The sequence below is a fragment of the Centropristis striata genome, chromosome 20 (assembly GCF_030273125.1).
Source record: "Centropristis striata isolate RG_2023a ecotype Rhode Island chromosome 20, C.striata_1.0, whole genome shotgun sequence".
In the NCBI taxonomy this organism is placed as follows: domain Eukaryota; kingdom Metazoa; phylum Chordata; class Actinopteri; order Perciformes; family Serranidae; genus Centropristis; species Centropristis striata.
In genome coordinates, this window is record NC_081536.1 from 24,318,884 (window position 1) to 24,338,533 (window position 19,650).

Genomic DNA, 19,650 nt, shown 5'->3' on the forward strand with positions numbered 1-19,650 from the left:
ACAATCTTGGCCACGGTCTGAACCTGACCTCATAAAAGTAGCCTACACTGCAATTTTTAATGGCAATATTTTAGACTCAGCTGCTAACATTACAGTACCTCACTATTCTGTAGAAACGATCTGTTAAAAGCATGTTTAAATCTGCAAAGTGGTTCTCCAACAAAACGCCTTGTTGAACGCACCCCTGCTTTAGTGATTAAACTGAGCATGCTTTATTGTCTTGGATTTCTCTGCCAGTTGTTTCTTGGTTTTACTGAATGCTATTTTAAGACCAGTTTAAAATTAAAAAAATATTTGATCTAAAAAATGAGGTGTTTTCAGCTTATATACCATCATTATAGCTCTATTAACTTTTTAGAGAATATGCACTAACGAGACACATGAGAGGAGGTAATTACTGTTGTCAGCCACATCAAGACAAACCCACTGCATTGCACAAACCTTCGCTGTATCTTTGTGTACGAGCTTGATAATGTGGGCTTTCACAGAGAGGCAGCGTCCTGTGGTATGTGGGGGAGGAACGTGGAGGAGGGTTTTCAAGCTGAGAGATGGTCTGTCATTATTGTGTTGCACTAAGATGAAGTTTCAACCTGTCGTTTTCACTGACAGTATGAAAATGTCATTGTGTGTAAATCTTCTTTTTAATTGCTTTTTGTGGGTGGCTTATTTGTTTGTCCTTTATCTACCTTGTCAATGCATTATATTCCTTTTCTGCACAATGAGTTGCCTTTGTTTTGTCATGTAATTTGTGTTTTTCTTACTAAATAGTAAGAAAAACACAAATTATACTATAGTATAATGGTAAGTTTTAATAGTGCATTTTAATAGTTTAAACACATAGAACATGACTTATAATTTGTGTCACATTAGTTTCCATAAAATTATAAGTATTAACTCATTTTGTGGATTTTTTAAATGTGATGGTACAGCCGATAGAAGATTGCATTAGACAATTAGAGCTCCACAAAGCCAATTTTCTTTTACATAACAACAAAGCAATGTGTAATATAAAAGGGATTCCTCTTCACCAACTCTTTATGGCACAATGTTTTGTTTTTAATGCACATTTACTGTGATCCAGACTCATCAACCCCATTAATGAGCAGCAAACAGTGGAAACAAGCTTTAAATACAACACTCACTGATATAGTATCACCTTTTTGGTCATTTGTCTGTATATCTCATACTTAGAGGTCAATTCAGTATTAAATAACAGAGGGTTTTTAAAACCATTATCATTACCAGTAGAGTATGATGATGTTTCCTCTGGGTTTGTCACTACATCACCTTTCAAATCCAAGTAGCCCTATGGACATTTGTTAGTACAAAAAATATTACTGCTGCTGTGTTAATATGTTGAGAGTTATGTGTGTTTCAGCTTCCTATTGGATTTTACTGCCCCCTAGTGGCCAGATGTCAGTGACTGCACCTTGTAAGCCTCAGAAAAATAGCCTTTTTTATTCAGTGTGAAGATTTAAGATCATAGAAAATTTAAGCTAAAATTGAGAGGTTTTGGAACTTAATATGGAAAAAATTGTTTCTAATGTTACGGGTAAACTGTGAGGTCTGTGCATATCTAGACTAATTAATGTTTTGGGTAAAACGTGTTGCTATTACAATTAAATTGTTGTTAAAGTTGCACTTTACTCGAGTATATCTATATATTTTAATTAAGCTACTTTTTACTTTTGTGCATTCCACAAGGAAACATACTTTTTATTCTGTTCGACAGCTTTAGTTATTAGTTACTTTTCAGATTAAAGATGTAAAACCTATAGGCCTAATGGGGTTCTTTTTATTAGAGTTGAACAAAAAATTAGTAATGCATGTTAATATTAGTTTTTAGTTTTATTTTGACTGTTTTTTATACTTTTTTATTTTATTTTTCACTTTTTTTGTTATGTAAATCACTTTGTGTTTTGAAAGGTGCTATATGAATAATGTATTATTATTATTTATCAAAATTAGCTCAACCAGCTTCAACCTTCATAGCAAGATCAGATAAAATAGACTTTTGATCCCACACCAGGAAAATATCCCTGTCATGGCAGCTCGAGAGTCAAGAAAATCCAGTGAGAGAATGTGATTAAGTGATACTAAAACAATTTTTTTTTAAACTATATACACTTCATACCTTTCACTTGTACAAATATATTCAATGTAAGTGATTAAACATATAGGATGATTGCACCTAAAATTATGTTACACATGTGGAGCATTGTACTAAAAAAACTAATAAAATAGAATATATATTATTAAAATTGCACTGAATAATTCCATGATAATTGTACCCTTATAATTATGATAAACATGGTGTGTAGCACTGTAAGTACTTAATACTATAGTTTATGATACATTGTTCACAATGACTGGAGCCCTTTTGCTGCCTTTAATTTTTTTGCAAATATTTATTTTGCTACTATTACTCAAGCAAACTTTTAATTAAAAACTTTTACATGTAACAGAGTATTTGTGATGTTTCCATTCTGAATACTTACAATACCCCAGCTCCACACTAGAGGTGAGTGAGCAGTTCAATATAATGTGGGTCTTTCACGTCTTCTTGAACGAGGGTGTCTCTGCAGACCAGGAGACTGCAGACTCAGGCCTGCACTTCTGGACCTGCAGTTCTAGACCCCTTGTATTTTAGCAACAATCCCCATGTGAGTATTGAATGTGAATCACATTATTTTTTTAATGTCATCAAAGTATTTTGTTGACATGAAATAGACAGCAAAATGTATGTTTTTAAGATGATATGACTGTCTTTAGCAAGATAATATACTATACTGTGATATATATATATATATATATATATATATATATATATATATATATATATATATATATTTAATTCATTCATTCGACCTCCAGCTGGTCCAAAGTCCTCCTACTCACAAAGCTGGCAAGAACCTTGACTTAATTCTCATCCGTAACTGTGCCACAGATGCACTGGTGGTAACGCCTCTCCACCTGTCAGATCACTTTTTTATCCAGTTTAATGTCACTCTACCAGAGCAACCCTCTGCTCCTGCACCAATGGTTACGTTCCGCCGCAACCTCCGGAACTTATCCCCAGCCCACTTCTCCTCTATTGTTGCCTCTGCCCTACCTCCACTCAGCACATTCTCCTCTCTGAAGGCTAATGATGCCACTGACTCACTCTGCTCTACTCTGAACTCATGTCTGAACAGGCTATGTCCTTTATCTACAAGGCCTGCTCGACCCAACCAATCCCACCCATGGTTGACTGATACCCTTCGATCACAGCGTACCAAGCTCAGAGCTGCTGAAAGGAAATGGCTCAAAACCAAACTTCCAGACGATCTCATAAACTATCAGACACTATTGTCCTCATTCTCAGGCAGCATCACCGATGCAAAGACTGCTTTTTACAACGACAAAGTCAACAGTGTCACTGACACCCGGAAACTCTTTTCCACCTTCAAATCACTACTCAACCCTCCGCCTCCTCCTCCTCCTACCTGCCTCACCGCAGACACATTTGCATCCTTCTTTACAAGCAAAGTTGCAGCAATTAGCAGCCAATTCTCTGACCCCCACCCGACTCCTAATACTGTGACATGTAGAAGTCCTACTACTTGTCTTTCTGTATCTCAGCTGGGCGGCACTGAATCAGCTGCTAGCACCTCATTTTCTGGCTTTACACCCCTCTCTGAGAGTGAGGTATCCAAACTGTTGACATGTAGCCGTCCTACTACATGCTCGTTGGACCCTATACCAACAAACCTTCTCCAGTCCATTAGCCCAACCATCACGCCAGCTGTCACACATGTGATTAACGCCTCACTGTCCTCCGGCACTTTTCCCACTGCATTCAAAGCAGCTCGGGTAACACCTCTTCTCAAGAAACCCTCTCTCAACCCTGCTGAAGTCGAGAACTATCGTCCTGTCTCACTTCTTCCATTCCTATCTAAAACTATTGAACGGGCGGTCGCTAAGCAACTCTCAGAATTCCTCCTACAGAACAATCTTCTTGATCCAAATCAATCTGGTTTCAAAAGCGGTCACTCAACTGAAACTGCTCTGTTGTCTGTGACAGAAGCCTTAAAAGAAGCAAGAACAGCAGCAAAGTCCGCAGTTCTCATTCTGCTTGACTTGTCAGCTGCATTTGACACAGTTAACCATGGCATCCTCCTCTCTACTCTCTCTAAAATGGGCATCTCTGGCTTGGCTCTGTCCTGGTTTGATTCCTACCTCAAAGGACGCTCATTCAGTGTATCCTGGCATGGACAGTTGTCTACTTTGTCTTGCCTCACCACAGGGGTTCCCCAGGGCTCAGTGCTGGGACCCCTGCTATTCGCTATCTACACCACCTCTCTGGGTGAGGTTATCCGCTCACATGGCTTTTCCTACCACTGCTATGCAGATGACACTCAGCTCTATTTGTCATTTCCTCCTGATGACCCATCGGTCTCTGCTCGGGTCTCTGACTGCCTCTCTGACATAGCCACTTGGATGAAGGCACATCACCTCCAGCTGAACCTTTCAAAAACTGAACTGCTGGTCCTCCCTGCTAAACCCACAATACACCACAACATCAACATCAAGATTGACTCCCTGTGTCTTTCACCCACCAAGGTGGTGCGAAACTTAGGGGTGATGATTGATGACCAACTCACCTTTTCCAGTCATGTCGCCTCAGTTACCCGGTCATGCCGCTTTGCACTTTACAACATCAGAAAAATCAGACCTTACCTAACTCAACATGCCACTCAACTCCTGACACAGGCTGTTGTCATCTCAAAACTTGACTACTGTAATGCCCTCCTGACAGGCCTGCCAGCCTGCTAAGTAAAACCGCTTCAGATGATCCAGAACAAGGCGGCGCGTCTGGTCTACAACCAGCCAAAAAGGTCACATGTCACTCCGCTGCTCATTGAGCTCCACTGGCTACCTGTTGCAGCCCGCATCAAATTCAAATCTCTAATGCTGGCCTACAAAGTTGTCTCCGGTACTGCTCCTACCTACCTGAACGCCCTGATTCAGACATATGCTACCTCACGACCGCTGCGCTCTTCCAATGAACGGCGCCTGGCTCTGCCCCCCGTTGGTCCAAGGCAATCCAGACTCTTTGCACTTCTTGTTCCCCGCTGGTGAAACACACTACCAGTTCCTACCAGAGCAGGGGCGTCCCTCTCTACCTTTAAAAAACTCCTGAAGACCCAGCTCTTCAGAGAGCATCTTCTCTCCTAGACCACATGATAAGTCTACTCCTCAAAGAATTGTCACTAGCACTAATAGCTCTTATTGCACTATACCTTGATTGTTTGCTTTTTACTCTTCCTGTAAGTCGCTTTGGATAAAAGCGTCTGCTAAATGACTAAATGTAAATGTAAATGTACTACTATTATTATACTCACCTTATTATTATTATATTATCATATTATTATTATATAATGTACCATTATTATATACTGTCTAGTCACAATAACATTATTACCATCATATCATCAGTATAATTATCATCATCTTGCCACTGTACCTTACCTACTAACTTATCTTCTATTTAACTCTTAAGTGTCCTTGTTCTATTCTGTTTTTTCTATTGTTGTTTTTATTTATTCTACCTTAGTATTTTATTGTACATTTATGTATATCATGTAATACACATACACACACGTATTTCATTTATTATTCAGTTTTTCTCAGTCGCTTTGGTGCATTTCTCACATCAATATTAACATTTAGCACAACAGTTAGTTCAACCTCCACAACATTTAGTCATTTGTGCTCATCAGCAGTTTCTCATTCCTTAAAACAAATTAAAAAGGCTTTTGTACATGGATCTATTGCTTTCATACAACTCTCTGCTGTTTTATAACATTATCATTTGCTTATGTCATGTCAGTCAAAATTAACTATACTTGTGAATGCTGGATAGTCATTCCATATAAAACGAACAGTCCTCATTTCATTGCTTGAGTCATTACATACAAAAATGTTGAACTAGTTGTCAAAATCTGTCAAGCTAATTTTATACATTTTTTAAAAATCTTTATTTTTTCCAGAACATGTCTTGAGAATTGAACAATTTCTCTCAGGTGAACCTCAGCTTCCACTGATGAGAAGGGCTGTGTGAAGTATAGTTGAACCAATGATAAGCCACTTCTCTACTGTCACTCAGAGCTGAATCCAATAAACCATAAACACTTTACAACATATATGAACCAAGCAGGGCATAGTGTGGACCATTTCTACAATACTGCAGAGGGTGGATTCACCACTCGACGAGATACTTTCCTTGCTGCATTGCAATAGATGATATTGGCTGTGATGTAGAGGAAACTATGTGGCCAGACAGAGGGGAACATCTTGATGTGCATAAATGATTTACATTACTATGAATGTTGTATGTTCAGTTCCATTAGGTGCTGCAATATTGTTTACAGTTGTGCACAGCTCTACCCAAAGGGAGTTTATATTTGTTGTTAATAAGGGTTTTTTTTTCTTTTGCACAATGCTGTGAACAAAATAGAATTGCAAAGAGCACATGCAATAAAAATGTGAAACATTCATATTCAGTGTGATGTACTCAGTTACCTCACTAAATACAGTAATGTGTAATTTTACTGTAGTTTTCAAATCGCTGTGCAAATAGTGCTGTCTTGAGCATTTTCAGGTATTGTCACCAAGATCTGACTTTTTTTGCATTGGAAAACATTTACAGAGTAAACTGTCATAATGAAAACATGACAGAGATATTTGACGATCTTGTTCATAAACATGGCGTCAGGACTTTTCATCTTGATGTCACTGACACTTTCATCGACATGAATACTTGCTTTCGAGGAATGAGCTATGACTCCATTTTGAGCAAGTGACACGCTTTACAGTTTATCAATAGGTCTTGCAGTTTGTACTAATTGTACCAAAGAGACTGAGAAAAACTGTATATAGGCCATAACGTGTGTTTATATCACTACATTGATATTAGGCTACTCTATAGCATATATTTAGAGATTTATTGGACAGAGATTAAGCTCAATCTAAAATGTATTTTTGCCTATTATTAGGTTTTGGCCTTGATTATGTCTATAAAACGGATGAAAAATATTAACTATGGTTAATTAAGCACTCTCTTTTTAGGTGCACATTACAATCCAGAAAAGGGAAACCTTGACCCAAAGAAATGTTCAACGTGTTGCTAGGACTGTCGCGATAGACAAGGGGTCTAGAACTGCGGGTCCAAAACTGCAGGTCAGAATCTGCAGTCTCCGGGTCTGCAGAGACATACTACTGTCTTGAACCATGCGGTTGCATATCATGTTTGTTCCCAGCAGATGGCAGCACCGAGCCGCCCATGACCCTCCTCTCTCCCCGTAGAAGAAGCGCTGCAGCCTCTCAGCATCAGCACCAGCAGAGAGACGTCTCTCTCCCTCCTCCGCTCCGCTCAGCTCTCCTCCTCTCCGCTCTCCGCTCCTCTCCACTGCGGAACCTCGGCCTGTTTTCCTCCGATCCCTCCGCCAGTGGCAGACCCAGCTCGCCATGGACAACTCCGGCAAAGAGAAGGAGGCCATGCAGCTGATGGCTGAAGCCGACAAGAAGGTCAAAGCGTCCGGATCCTTCCTCGGGGGGATGTTCGGGTAAAGGATGCTCCCATCCTCCTTCTCTATCTGTTTACCTCTCTCTCTCTCTCTCTCTCTCTCTCTCTCTCTCCCTCTCTCTCTCTCTCTCTCTCATTTTGGTTGGGGGGATTCCTGCACGCAGGGCCTCTTCAAGCCTTTCCTTGACGGAGAAATCATGATAATATCCCTTCTGCTCCATAATGAGCTGTAGCGGCCTGATTAAACCCACTATTCCTTAATTTTATATTTCATAATAGGCTTTTCTTCCTACATCCCTATAGGGCTGCTAACTATGCCTGTGACATTGTGTCCTTCTCAAAGATTATCACACGATTGTCCTAGCGCCTTTTTTTCATCAGCTGTGTGCAGAAAATATGAGCCGATTATATGGCCTGCGTGTCGTGGCGTGTCACGCAAGAAAAATGATGTGAATGTGGCACATCATCGATATAGGTGGTGGTCCTGCTGCTGCTGCTGCGGGAGGTGAGCGGGTTCCCAGGGAGCGTGAGGCCGGGCAGGAGGTGCAGGGAGGCGGGGGGAGCAGCGCAGTCAGGCCGGTGTGCGGAGAATCAGTCGGTTATGGTGCTGGTGATGCGGGGGCTGGTGTTTTTAGTGTGTGTGAGTGTGTGTGTGTGTGAGTGTGTGTGTGTGTGTGTGTGTGTGTGTGTGTGTGTGTGTGTGTGTGTGGTAGGACCGGGCTGGTGGCCTTCATGTGTGGGAGGGGCGGATGTTTACATGTAAAATGAAAACACTGGAATAATGGAAAATATAGATAGATAGATAGATAGATAGATAGATAGATATTGATTAAATTGACTAGCTGACTCAGGCTATTGATTGATTGTGGCCCCACATAATTGAATTGAGAGCGCTGGGGGTATAGTGCCTCGTCATTATGTTATGTTATTACGGTAAACCTGTTTATTTTCCTATTTTATACATTTGTGGTATGTTTTCAATAATGCATGTAGGGAAATTATAGATAAATACAGTGTAGTGCAGTGCAGCGTGTAGAGATAGCAAAGGGATCCAAAAACTGCACTGCAGAAAATGATTTGGCAACTATTTTGGCAGCCAATTGAAGATTTATTGAACAAACATTCCCCAGCTTTTTAATGTTTTTTAATGCTTTTCTTTGCCTTATAAACGGATTTGATATTGGGTTTGGGATAGTTTGTTGGACAAAATAACCATTTCAAGATGTCACATGGGACGTTTTTTTCTTTTCTGACTCACCAAACAATTAATGAATGAAGAAAATAATCAGCAGAATGATCCATAACGTTGAGAATTGTTAGCTGCAGAATTATTTCAATTAATTCATCCATGAAATCATCATATAAATAACTATACATTAAAATGAGATTTTAAAAAAACATTGATTTAAACTACAACAACATGAAATATTCAAGCCAATTTTGTCCATTGCTTTATATTTTGTTTGAAAAATGCAGATAAAATCAAAAGAAAGCAAATTGTGAGATAGTTTATAGTTCATCAGTAAGATTTTTTAATCTAAATTAGTTTAGTTTCAATCTAGTTGCTGCATAATGTTCCCACCAGCATGATGTATCCACATTTAACTTCTTCACGATATAAAATCAATTTTTTAGATAAATAATGTGATAATCTCTCCTGTGATCAGGCAGCGTCCTCAAACCTCCAAAGTGAAATGGGTCACATCTGTTTTCGCCTCATGGATACCAGCATGATTTTTTAATGACCCTCAGCCCAGAGTTAAGAGATGAAGAAAACTCAGTTTGGGTCATTTAGTGGTTTTTGGCAGATTGTAGTGATCCATGATGAAAAATGTGACATTTATTCTATAAATTTGGTTTATATAGAAGTCCCTTTTAAGGGGACCCTTTTAAATTGTCACACTTTAACCTGTAATAAATAGTTAGAAATGGAGGAAATCAGCTTCCTGGGAGCTGCACAGAGAGACATTAACTTTACTGGTTCAATAATAGATGTTAGTTATTTTTTATCACAAAACAATGCACATATATTTTATGCAATTAAAGCTACAAATCACAGTTTTCACCCATGCTCCTACTATCTATCAATCTATCAGTTTTTCCATGTTTCGCCTTCATTAAATAGACTCAGAGCTCTGTCCCATGAGAGTGACGTAAACACCGGGTGAACTAGTTCTTCTAACAGTCACATGGTTACAAATCACATATACAGCAGACGACATAGGAATCAGATGCACAGGGAGTCAAATATGAGTCCGTTTGAGATGTATGTCTGTCATCGCTGCAGTAAAAACATCCTATTTATGCCTCAGAGGAGAAAATCTGATTTTTGGAGCATTTCAGCTGCAGGTTGAATGTGTCCTCATCTGACCTCAACAGTGACGTCATTCACCAGGATGAAGCTGCACGATGGTTTAAAGGCAGAATTAGCAGGATTTTCACACAGACTGTGTAAAGAACATCTCCACTTCTTCCCACTGTACAAAAATGCAGCCCAAATATCCTGGACACAAGCTGCCATCTTGCACGGCACGGTGACATAATTTGTAGCCAGAGTCTGCACAGTAGTGACAAAGAGTGGAGCCACAGTACCGAGTTCCCACCTGACCTTAATCATGATGTTACAGCCACATTTTTAACATCAAATAACTAATGAAAACTAAACAGAACAATGAACAGATGTGATATGAACTACCTAAAATGGTAGAATGGTAAAATGGTAGAAACCATCTTTAATGTGTGTGGCAGTGTCTGTGGCAGTGTCTGTACCTGCAGAGACTCTGCGACGGTATTTTATTTCATTTTGTCTTGTTCTGGATGTTTCTGGACGTCAGAAAAGAGCCTTTGGGCATTGGGTTCGTATCCCCCAGTCACAGCAAGCATGCATCCAAGATTAAGGGCATAGTGCCCAAAAACCCCACAGATATAATGAGGCGAAATGTAAGGAAGGAAAATCAAGGAAAATTTTGGTCTATGTTATCAGGTTTACTTATGTCAATAACACATAGAATTTTAATCCAATTAATCAAGTCAATTAATTATATCATAACCCATGTACTTAAATCAAATAAAACTGAGATGAATAGACTAAAGCTATAATAGATACTATTTTTCTAATTTACATTAATCAAGATTATGTATTTCATGTAATTACTATAACAATAAAAACAAAGTAATATTAAATAATTTCAAATGGATAGAAATTTACAATTGGAACAAAAAAAACACCAAATTTATTAACAGTAATTACATAAAGTTTATCAATGTAAATTAAGTAAATTCTACTTGCTATAGTTACATAAGTTACTCCATCTCAGTTTTTTTTATTTGATTACATAATTGGTACTTATTAGGTTCATTTAGAATTACATGACTCAATTAAGAGGGGAACCGACACAATAGACCAAAAAAATTGTGAGTGTGCCAGGTGGGAAAATCTTGTTCCAAAGCAAGGCTGAAGCTGAGGTTTCCTTTCACCCACTGTGCCTTTAAAATAATGTTTCATATCAGAGGAAACAGGAGTGTCAGTTTGAAACATTAAAGTAAATACCCTACTTTAAAAATCTATGGAGCTCTTTTGTATGGAAATAGAACAAAAAAATATAAAATTGAAATTAATTTTGTTTTTCTTTGTGTGTGTTTTAAGGGGAAACCATAAGGTGGAGGATGCCTGTGAAATGTACGCCAGAGCAGCCAACATGTTTAAGATGGCAAAGAACTGGAGTGGTAGGTCACACACACACACACACACACACACACGTCACATATTCATACTGCCTACGAAACAGAAGAAAACACTCATAGACTTGTGCACAATTACAGAAAATCCCATACAAACACCCACTCACCAGCACACAAACACATTTAAACAGGATGTAAATGATTTAACAGCTTGCATAGAGAGATATATTACAACATACAAGCTTTAAATAAACAAATACATGAACATTCAGGACAGTGTGGACAGATATGTGTGAAGTTGGTTGCTGCAGAAAGCAGTGTGTGTGAGTGTGTGCGCTGTGAGGACAGATGTGCCAATAATAGCTCACGTTGTGAAGAATGTAGCTGTTCAGATGTGTGTTTGATGGTTCAGCTGCCTGATGTGTGCAGACAGACTGAATCATGAACAGAGTCATGAAGTTAAAATAAAAAAATGAGGAGTGTTTCATCCACAGCAGGTTTGGTGCAACTAGAAACTGTATTTGGATTAGATTTGCATTCATCTGAGCATTCATTGTGACTTTGTGTGTGTGTGTGTGTGTGTGTGTGTGTGTGTGTGTGTGTGTGCGTGCGTGCGTGTGCGTGCATGTGTAGCTGCGGGGAATGCATTCTGTCAGGCTGCTCGGCTCCACATGCAGCTGCAGAACAAACTGGACTCTGCCACCAGCTTCGTCGACGCCGGCAATGCCTACAAGAAGGCCGACCCACAGGGTGAGCATCGCTGTTTCTCTTTCTCTCTCTCACACACACACACACACACACACACACACACACTGCACATACATTTATCTCATAGTGGTTCTCTTGTTTTGCTTATCACTTTTGTTACGTAAGAAAAGAACATCAGGCATAAGTGTTTGGATAAAAGCATATAAACAAGTGATTTCACATCTTATCAGACCTCTGTAGTTCTCTGCAGGTTTCTGTTGACAATAAGGAGATAAAATCACAGATTCATATCAGCTGGGAGTTAAAGTAAAGAGTCTATGTGGGGTTTAAGGATTGTATTTGTGTGCCTTCCAGTTTAGATTAGTCCTATTAGTCCTATATTTAATTCAAAACAAAGACAAAATATTTAAAGTATCTTTTGTGCAGAATGGACCTAGTCCGATTGTTTTATATATTCTAAATGTATTATTATTATTATTATTATTATTATTATTATTATTATTATTATTATTATCATACATTTATGAAATATACATAATTTTACTTTTAACATGTTATTTTATGTTTAAAATCTCAACCTGAAGAGTAATTTAGGCTGTCAGCTAAATGTAGTGGAGTAAAAAGTACAATGTTTACCTCTTGAAGAAGTATAAAGTTATATGTATGGAAATACTTGAGTGAATGCACTTAGTTATATTTCACCACTGGTTAGGACATGACATCACAGATGTGAGCAGGAGGTAATAAAACAAATGTTTTACTGTGTTGTTGCTCCGGGTCAAACACATTCTGAATCCAGGACTTTTACTACACTGTGATAGTACATTATGAAAAGAGAAGCATCAGTATCACAGTCAGGACCCTGAGGTGGTATTGCTGGAAGATTAAACTGGGTCCCTGGGTTTCTCAGGAAAATTGATTTCTGGGTTTTGCTGCAGCGGCCCTGCTGCCTCCCTGTGATGAGCTTAATAAAATACTGTGGGTGAGCAGGTTAGTACTCGCCGGAGGAGAAAACTGAAAGAGCTTTAATTTCACTTATCAGTGGGCTTCAGCACACTCTCCAGCTTATTTTGTATTTATAATATCGCTCTTTTCTCCTCTTATCTGTTTCCTTCCAGAGGCCATCAACTGTCTAAATCAAGCTATTGACATCTACACTGACATGGTAGGCTCTGCTTCAGACATTTAACTGCTCCCTGTTACAATCTTATCTTTAAATACAAATATCCTGTATGTATGTGTGTTGGTTACAGGGTCGGTTTACCATCGCAGCCAAACATCACATCACTATAGCTGAGATATATGAGGCTGAACTGGTTGATATTGAGAAGGTATGTGAGGGGGAGGGATAATAACTTTTAGGTTTTTTATTATGTTTTTGATTAATATAAATGATTTTCTGTTCTTTTTTCTTGTTTTCAGGCCATTGCCCACTATGAGCAGGCAGCAGACTACTACAAGGGAGAAGAATCAAACAGGTATTTGTGCTGAAAATAACACATAATAGATGAATAAAACTGAAATGATTAGGTGATTAATGGGACACACTACAGGTGAATTGGGTCAAATTTTTAATGAATGGATTTCACTATTCTTTTCTTGTATCGCAATTTTTCTGTATTTTTTTTTTAAATATGCAGTTCAAATTGTTGTTATCTTATAAAGTATGGGCATAATTTGCATAAACTTCCAGAGAAATCTGGACATTGGATAAAGTCAGGTTTAAATATTCTTGTTTCATTTCATTTAGGTATTAGAGTTACATTTTACAGGGGGATGTTTAATATATATCTTTTTATCACTTAACAGCCATAGAATATATCAATTATCAGCATGTTTTTTGGAATGAAATGTTGCACTGTATCCTGAAGGTTTTGGGGGAAAATGGCACAAAAAAAGGCAAATTTATAATCAAATCAAATTTTTTGCCTCCCTCTGTATGTTGGTGTGTAATAATAAGCATTGCAAGAGAAAAGAGCCTGATAAACAAGTACAATAAAAGCCAAGAATAATTAATACAAAATATAGTATGGAATGCACAAAAAAAGATTGATCATTTGAATAAAATTCTTAGTTGTAGCTTTCATGGGAGTCTATGATCACACATGAATAAAAAAAGTATTAATACTTAAATTATGTAGCATCTTTTTGTTCAGGAATCCTTTTGGGAAGTTTGTCAGCAGCAACGCTCTGGATATTGTTGCTACTGCTGCACCAAAAGCTGCAGCCCTGTAACAGAATGAGCTGGTCAGTGAACTTTATCCAGTGAAGCCTGATGGCCTTTACAGAAGAGTAACACGTCATCCATCATATAAATGAGACTTCTCTACAAAAGCTCGGCCTGGATGATATTTATCTTTATACTTTAATGCAGTGAGCATAATGCTGGACGCAGTGGTGATACACATATTAGCTGTTAACTAGTGGGTTTTTTGTTTGTTTGTCTTTCAGCTCAGCCAACAAATGTCTCCTGAAGGTCGGACACTACAGCGCTCAGCTGGAGCAGTACCAGAAAGCTATTGAAATCTATGAACAGGTAACAGCTGAGTGTATAAAGTAATTATGAAATGATTACCACACATCATGCAAAATTTTAGGAACTATTACAAAACCACTGAGCTCCTTATCCTGATTGCATTATATTAGTAAAATAACAAACACGTAATGATTAACAATATTCGTAATGAGTCAAATTAGTGTGAAACAGGAACAAATACATTTTAATAATTAAAAAAGTAAATAAATAAATTAAACAAATCTGTTTTAAAAATTATAATAAATACAATTAAGAAAAAGGTGTAGTGCTGATAAATTTGGTTCATTACAGTACATAACAAGCTGTTGGCAGATTTCAATTAAATATTATTCTGAATTTGGATCCCCATTTGCTTTCACAAAGTGGTCTTTATTTATGACAATAAAATCAAATTTAAAATCACAAAGTATCAAGTAAACACACAACAAGCCAAATGTTGTAATAAAGACATCATTAAAATTATGCAACTGCAAATGAAGACAATGTCCTTTTAATACATTTTGCATAATTAAGTTGTTGTTATATTGTGTTGTGAGCTGTAGGAGGCTAGTTCAGGTTTCTGACATGAATAAATATTTATACAGAACATTTCACAGCATATATTAAAACAATTATTAAAAGAATGTCCACACAGTAAAAACAAATGAGTGTACACAAAATAGTGTGTTTTTTTGTATTTCAGGTGGCGATGAGTACCATGGACAATCCTCTGTTGAAGTACAACGCTAAAGAGTATTTCTTCAAGGCTTCACTGTGTCACTTCATAGTGGACGAACTGAACGCCAAAGTAACACACCTGCACACACACACACACAAACACAGACTCACAGGGCCACCTGCACACATGCATACAGATATACTGATGGCGAATGATAGATGAGTATGAATATGAATAATACATGTGTGTGTGTGTTGCAGTTGGCCATTGAGAAATATGAGGAGATGTTTCCAGCCTTCTCAGACTCCAGAGAGCTCAAACTCTTAAAGGTATGTTTCTGGGTTTGTTTGTTTCATCTCTTTCTCACCATTTCTATTTATTCATAAAGGTAATCATGCTCAGCTCAAGAGAACACTTTATTTAATTAACATATGGTTTTGATTAGTTACACATTCATTAAGAGTTGCAGAAATATTATAGTCATGTTTGCTTCTATATCAGCAGCCTTTGATCATAAAAGTTATCAGTTATATTAACAACAATACAATCAATTGGTCTGTTTTTGTGTTTTACAATTTGCCTTTTTTTAGCTGTACAATTATTTGCTAAATATTTTTTTTAAATAGCACCTAAATGTATGAAAAGGCCCCAAAGATGTTAAAAAAAGACAAATAAACAAAAAACACAAACATATAATGGGGGAATGGGGGTGCAGTGCAAATTGCTATTTGGCCAAACAAATGCATGCAGTGATAGTGATGGCTAATGCCTCTTGCTAGTGTAACCTTAAATAACACAGAAACGCTATCTTTCTGTCCTTATTATGCTTAGCTGTCAGTTAATAGAGTTTTGTTTTTACTGTTTTCAATGGATCAAACTGTTGCGGAAGAAAGGGCTTAAATCTCCGCTTAGCATGCTAAACGTGAGATAGCACATTACACAGTATGCTGCACTAAAAGTACATTAACATGAACCCAATTAGCTGATATGCTGTATTGCATGTAAGATATGCAGTATTGCATGTAAGTATCTCATATCAAATGATTATGGGCATGATGCTAAGCAACATGAATGTCATCCCTATAAGAAGTGAATAAAGCTAAATATCCGCTTAGCATGCTAATCGTGAATAACATAATTTGCACATTACATGCAGACCACTACAACGTCTGCAACTCCATAAAACACTTTTCATAAGGTACGCACACCATCCAGCACATACGCATTGAACATTGACATTCATTGAAAACTATTTGATTATTATTGGAAAATCAAATCTTGTAGCGCACTTTAAAACTCTGAAAGATAGGTAGGCTAAATAGGCTAACAGATGAGATGAGTCAGGCGTGGAAATCCAGAGTGAGTTGTGTTACTGACCAGGTGTAGGTCTATCACACAATGGGGCGGAGCTCCCCTAAAAGGCGTCCGATCGGAAACAGTGCAACACGTCCTACGTAAATAATGATATTTTGAAAAATGAATTCAAAATCGAGGATGCACAACTTCATGCCATGCGCAAGCCATATACGAAATCTGAGGTCAGTCTGACTAACAGTCAGCAAGATATGAACTAGACACACATCCACACAGACGCTTCTTGCTTTCATAGATAGATTTGCAGATATAGGGCTGTGTAGCAAAGGGCTAGGGGGTGTCTTTACTCTGTGTTGTTTTTAAAACATTTTTCTCAATGTTCACACATTATCACTCTATGTTAGTAAAGTCTCATGTCCTTTATGTGATCACAGAAACTCCTAGAAGCCCACGAGGAGCAGAACAGCGAGGCGTTCACGGAGGCCGTCAAGGAGTTCGACTCTGTGTCTCGTCTGGACCAGTGGTTGACCACGATGCTGCTCCGCATTAAAAAGACCATCCAGGGAGACGCCGGGGACCTGAAATAGACAAGTTTAGAGAGAGGGGTGGGGGGTGGGGTGGGGTGGGAAGAGAGAAGAAAGATCAAGGTAGGGGAGCTTTGAGACGTGTGTTGGTGGAATAAGAAGAGAGACAGACAGATGAAAGGGGGATAAAGGGACTGAGGGAGCTTACAGTTGTACATATCAGTCTGCATGTAACCCCAAAATATCTAAGCATCACCTTTAAATCTCCTTTAGACGACCCCGTGTCCCCGGTCCTACAGTATTGCTCTCGTAACAATGGACAGAATCTTACTTTAAGAGACAGAAACAACAAATGTGTGTACGTGTGTGTGTGTGTGTGTGTGTGTGTGTGTGTGTGTGTGTGTGTGAGAGAGAGAGAGAGAGAGATAGTGTGTGTGTGTGTGTGTGTGTGTGTGTGTTTGTCCACTGCAGTAAGGTAAAACACTATTTGATGGGAAAGTGTGCAGCAAAGATCACATTTAAGGATATATGTTGTTAAAAAAGGGATAATAATGTTATTTATGAGATATTTATTGTCTATACTGAAAATTATTTATGTTTATTATGGTACTCAGTGTTACGATTTGTCTTAATATTTTAGGTATTAGCCCCTCCTCGTCCCTCCTCTCTTTTATTCTCCTTCACCTCCTCTCCTCATCTGTTCCTCCTCCTCCTCCCCTCGTCCTCTCCTCACCCCTTCACCCCGTCAAAGTCAGTAAAATCACCCGTTGTGATTGGTTGGTTCTTTGTGTTCTGGCCGAACGGTTGGTCGGTGCGGTTGGCCACCACCAGTGCTCCCCCCGCCCCCCATCACTGCCTCGTTTGTGCATGTCTGTTGTCATGTTGATGTAATAGTTCTCCGTGTCGTGCTAATGTGTGAAGAACATACATGTAGCCTGGTATCATTTGTGTGCAATCAGTAAATATGTACCTCAGAGTTGAAATAAAAACACCATGGCTCCAGATATATAACTGATTCTTAGTGGGTTTTTTTCAGTAGGTGGCACCTTTCCTGAAATTCTTAAAGCAATGGTAAAAGCCAAGGTCACATCATGATTGTAGTTCTGAATGCTCTTTGTTTTAAGCAACAAGTAGCATGATGTCATGTTGCATCAAAGACTGTTTACCAAAGTACATCATAGATCTGGCTTGATTTTAGTACAAAGAAAATAAACAGCATTTAGAGCTAATTTTATCCCTTAAAATGCCTTATTCCACTTTCTTTTTTTTTCTTTTGTTATGGGATACTCCTACCTTTTAAATTAGCCACCAAGAAATTGTTGGCAATGAGGCTAAAAGCACCTTTACAACTATGAAATCGTGGTAATAAAATATTTATATTGCTTAGAAATAGAGTGCTTTTGTGTGGTGACAGCAGGTGGAGTCTCTAGTTATCAGCTCAACTGATTAACTATTTATTACTATGACTGAATCATTTTCAGTAAAAAAAAAAGAAAATAGAATAATGATTCGAAAATGATAATTCATATTGTAAATCATGTTGCACTTCCAATATTAGTCAAAAATAATTGCAATTTGTTTGGGTTTTTTGTAACCCAGTTATGCACTCCTCACTATCATTGTAATAACCTTTGCATATTTGTATTTTATCTGCATCGTTTTTGTTGTTTTTTATTGGCATCTGCAGGTGACTCCTCAAACCACAAGATTACTTAAGATTGCATTTAACAAATTCAGCATGCTAATAACATAATATCAAAATTGGCCACAATTGAGCCCTGTGTGGCTGACATTGAGCCTTGGCAATGTTACCAGTGATTGAATATGGCATTATTGAATTATTAACTATGTATGTGTTATTTATTTTAATTATAGGGTATCATGATAAGGTATCACTGCAATTTCATTTAATTGATCTTGTCACTTCAATATTGTGTGCCAACACCTGCTGAGTAGGGGTTTTGCAGGTGTTTCACTAATTATAAATCACCAGAAACAGCACAGGTTGAGATTGTAGCATGTGCAGGTGTTACGCCAAAGTTTGTTTCCACTTCAAATAGTGCCCTCAGAACCGATAGGCTACACTCTGCGTTTGTCGAAGAAAAAACTACTTAGAATTAGGATAAATGTATTTCTAGTTAAAGCATCGCAGAAAACGACTGATAGGAGAATGGATTAGTTGTAAGGCCGGTTTAACTATATGGGCAACTGGGCAATTGCCCAGGCGCCCCCGCCCTCTAAAGGGCCCAGGGCAGTGTGGGGACAAGCAACGTATCTGGTTATCTCTCACTTATATGTTAAACTGTCCATCGGAGCCGTTGCTCAAAGATGAATTTTGAGGTGACAGGGTGATTTCTGTTTAAAATGAGCTGAGACCAAAATGCTACTTGATTCTAGATTCTTGATTCTTGTTTGTGTCTTGTCTTCCTCTGTGATACCTCTATCAATTCAATACATTTGTGCTGCTAGGAATAGGTGCTGTCAAATAAATATTGGATGCTTTGAAAGTGGTTGCTTACTTATTTTTTGGTGAAAATTGAGGACGCTGAGTTCCTTCCCTATCTTTTTCTATCTTTTTGTACAGTGTCCTTGAATGCCAAGAAAGGCGCCTTCCAAATAAAATGTATTATTGTTATTATTAGGCGTATCATCATCATCATCA

General features: G+C 38.2%; 1 protein-coding gene across 2 annotated transcripts; it reads left to right on the top strand.

The window, feature by feature from the left end:
• The first annotated feature begins 7,405 nt into the window (after window positions 1-7,405).
• napba (N-ethylmaleimide-sensitive factor attachment protein, beta a) lies at window positions 7,406-19,495 on the top strand. Of its 2 annotated transcripts, XM_059323774.1 has the most exons (10): window positions 7,406-7,607; window positions 11,214-11,293; window positions 11,882-11,998; window positions 13,075-13,121; window positions 13,210-13,287; window positions 13,379-13,434; window positions 14,408-14,492; window positions 15,175-15,279; window positions 15,411-15,479; window positions 16,899-19,495. In XM_059323774.1, the coding sequence occupies exons 1-10, from the start codon at window positions 7,510-7,512 to the stop codon at window positions 17,049-17,051; spliced, it is 888 nt and encodes a 295-aa protein (XP_059179757.1). In that variant the 5' UTR covers window positions 7,406-7,509; the 3' UTR covers window positions 17,052-19,495. The 2 variants fall into 2 exon arrangements, with proteins under 2 accessions (XP_059179757.1, XP_059179759.1); XM_059323776.1 differs by lacking the exons at window positions 7,406-7,607; window positions 11,214-11,293; window positions 13,075-13,121 and having other exon boundaries at window positions 11,891-11,998.
• The last annotated feature ends 155 nt before the right edge of the window (window positions 19,496-19,650 follow it).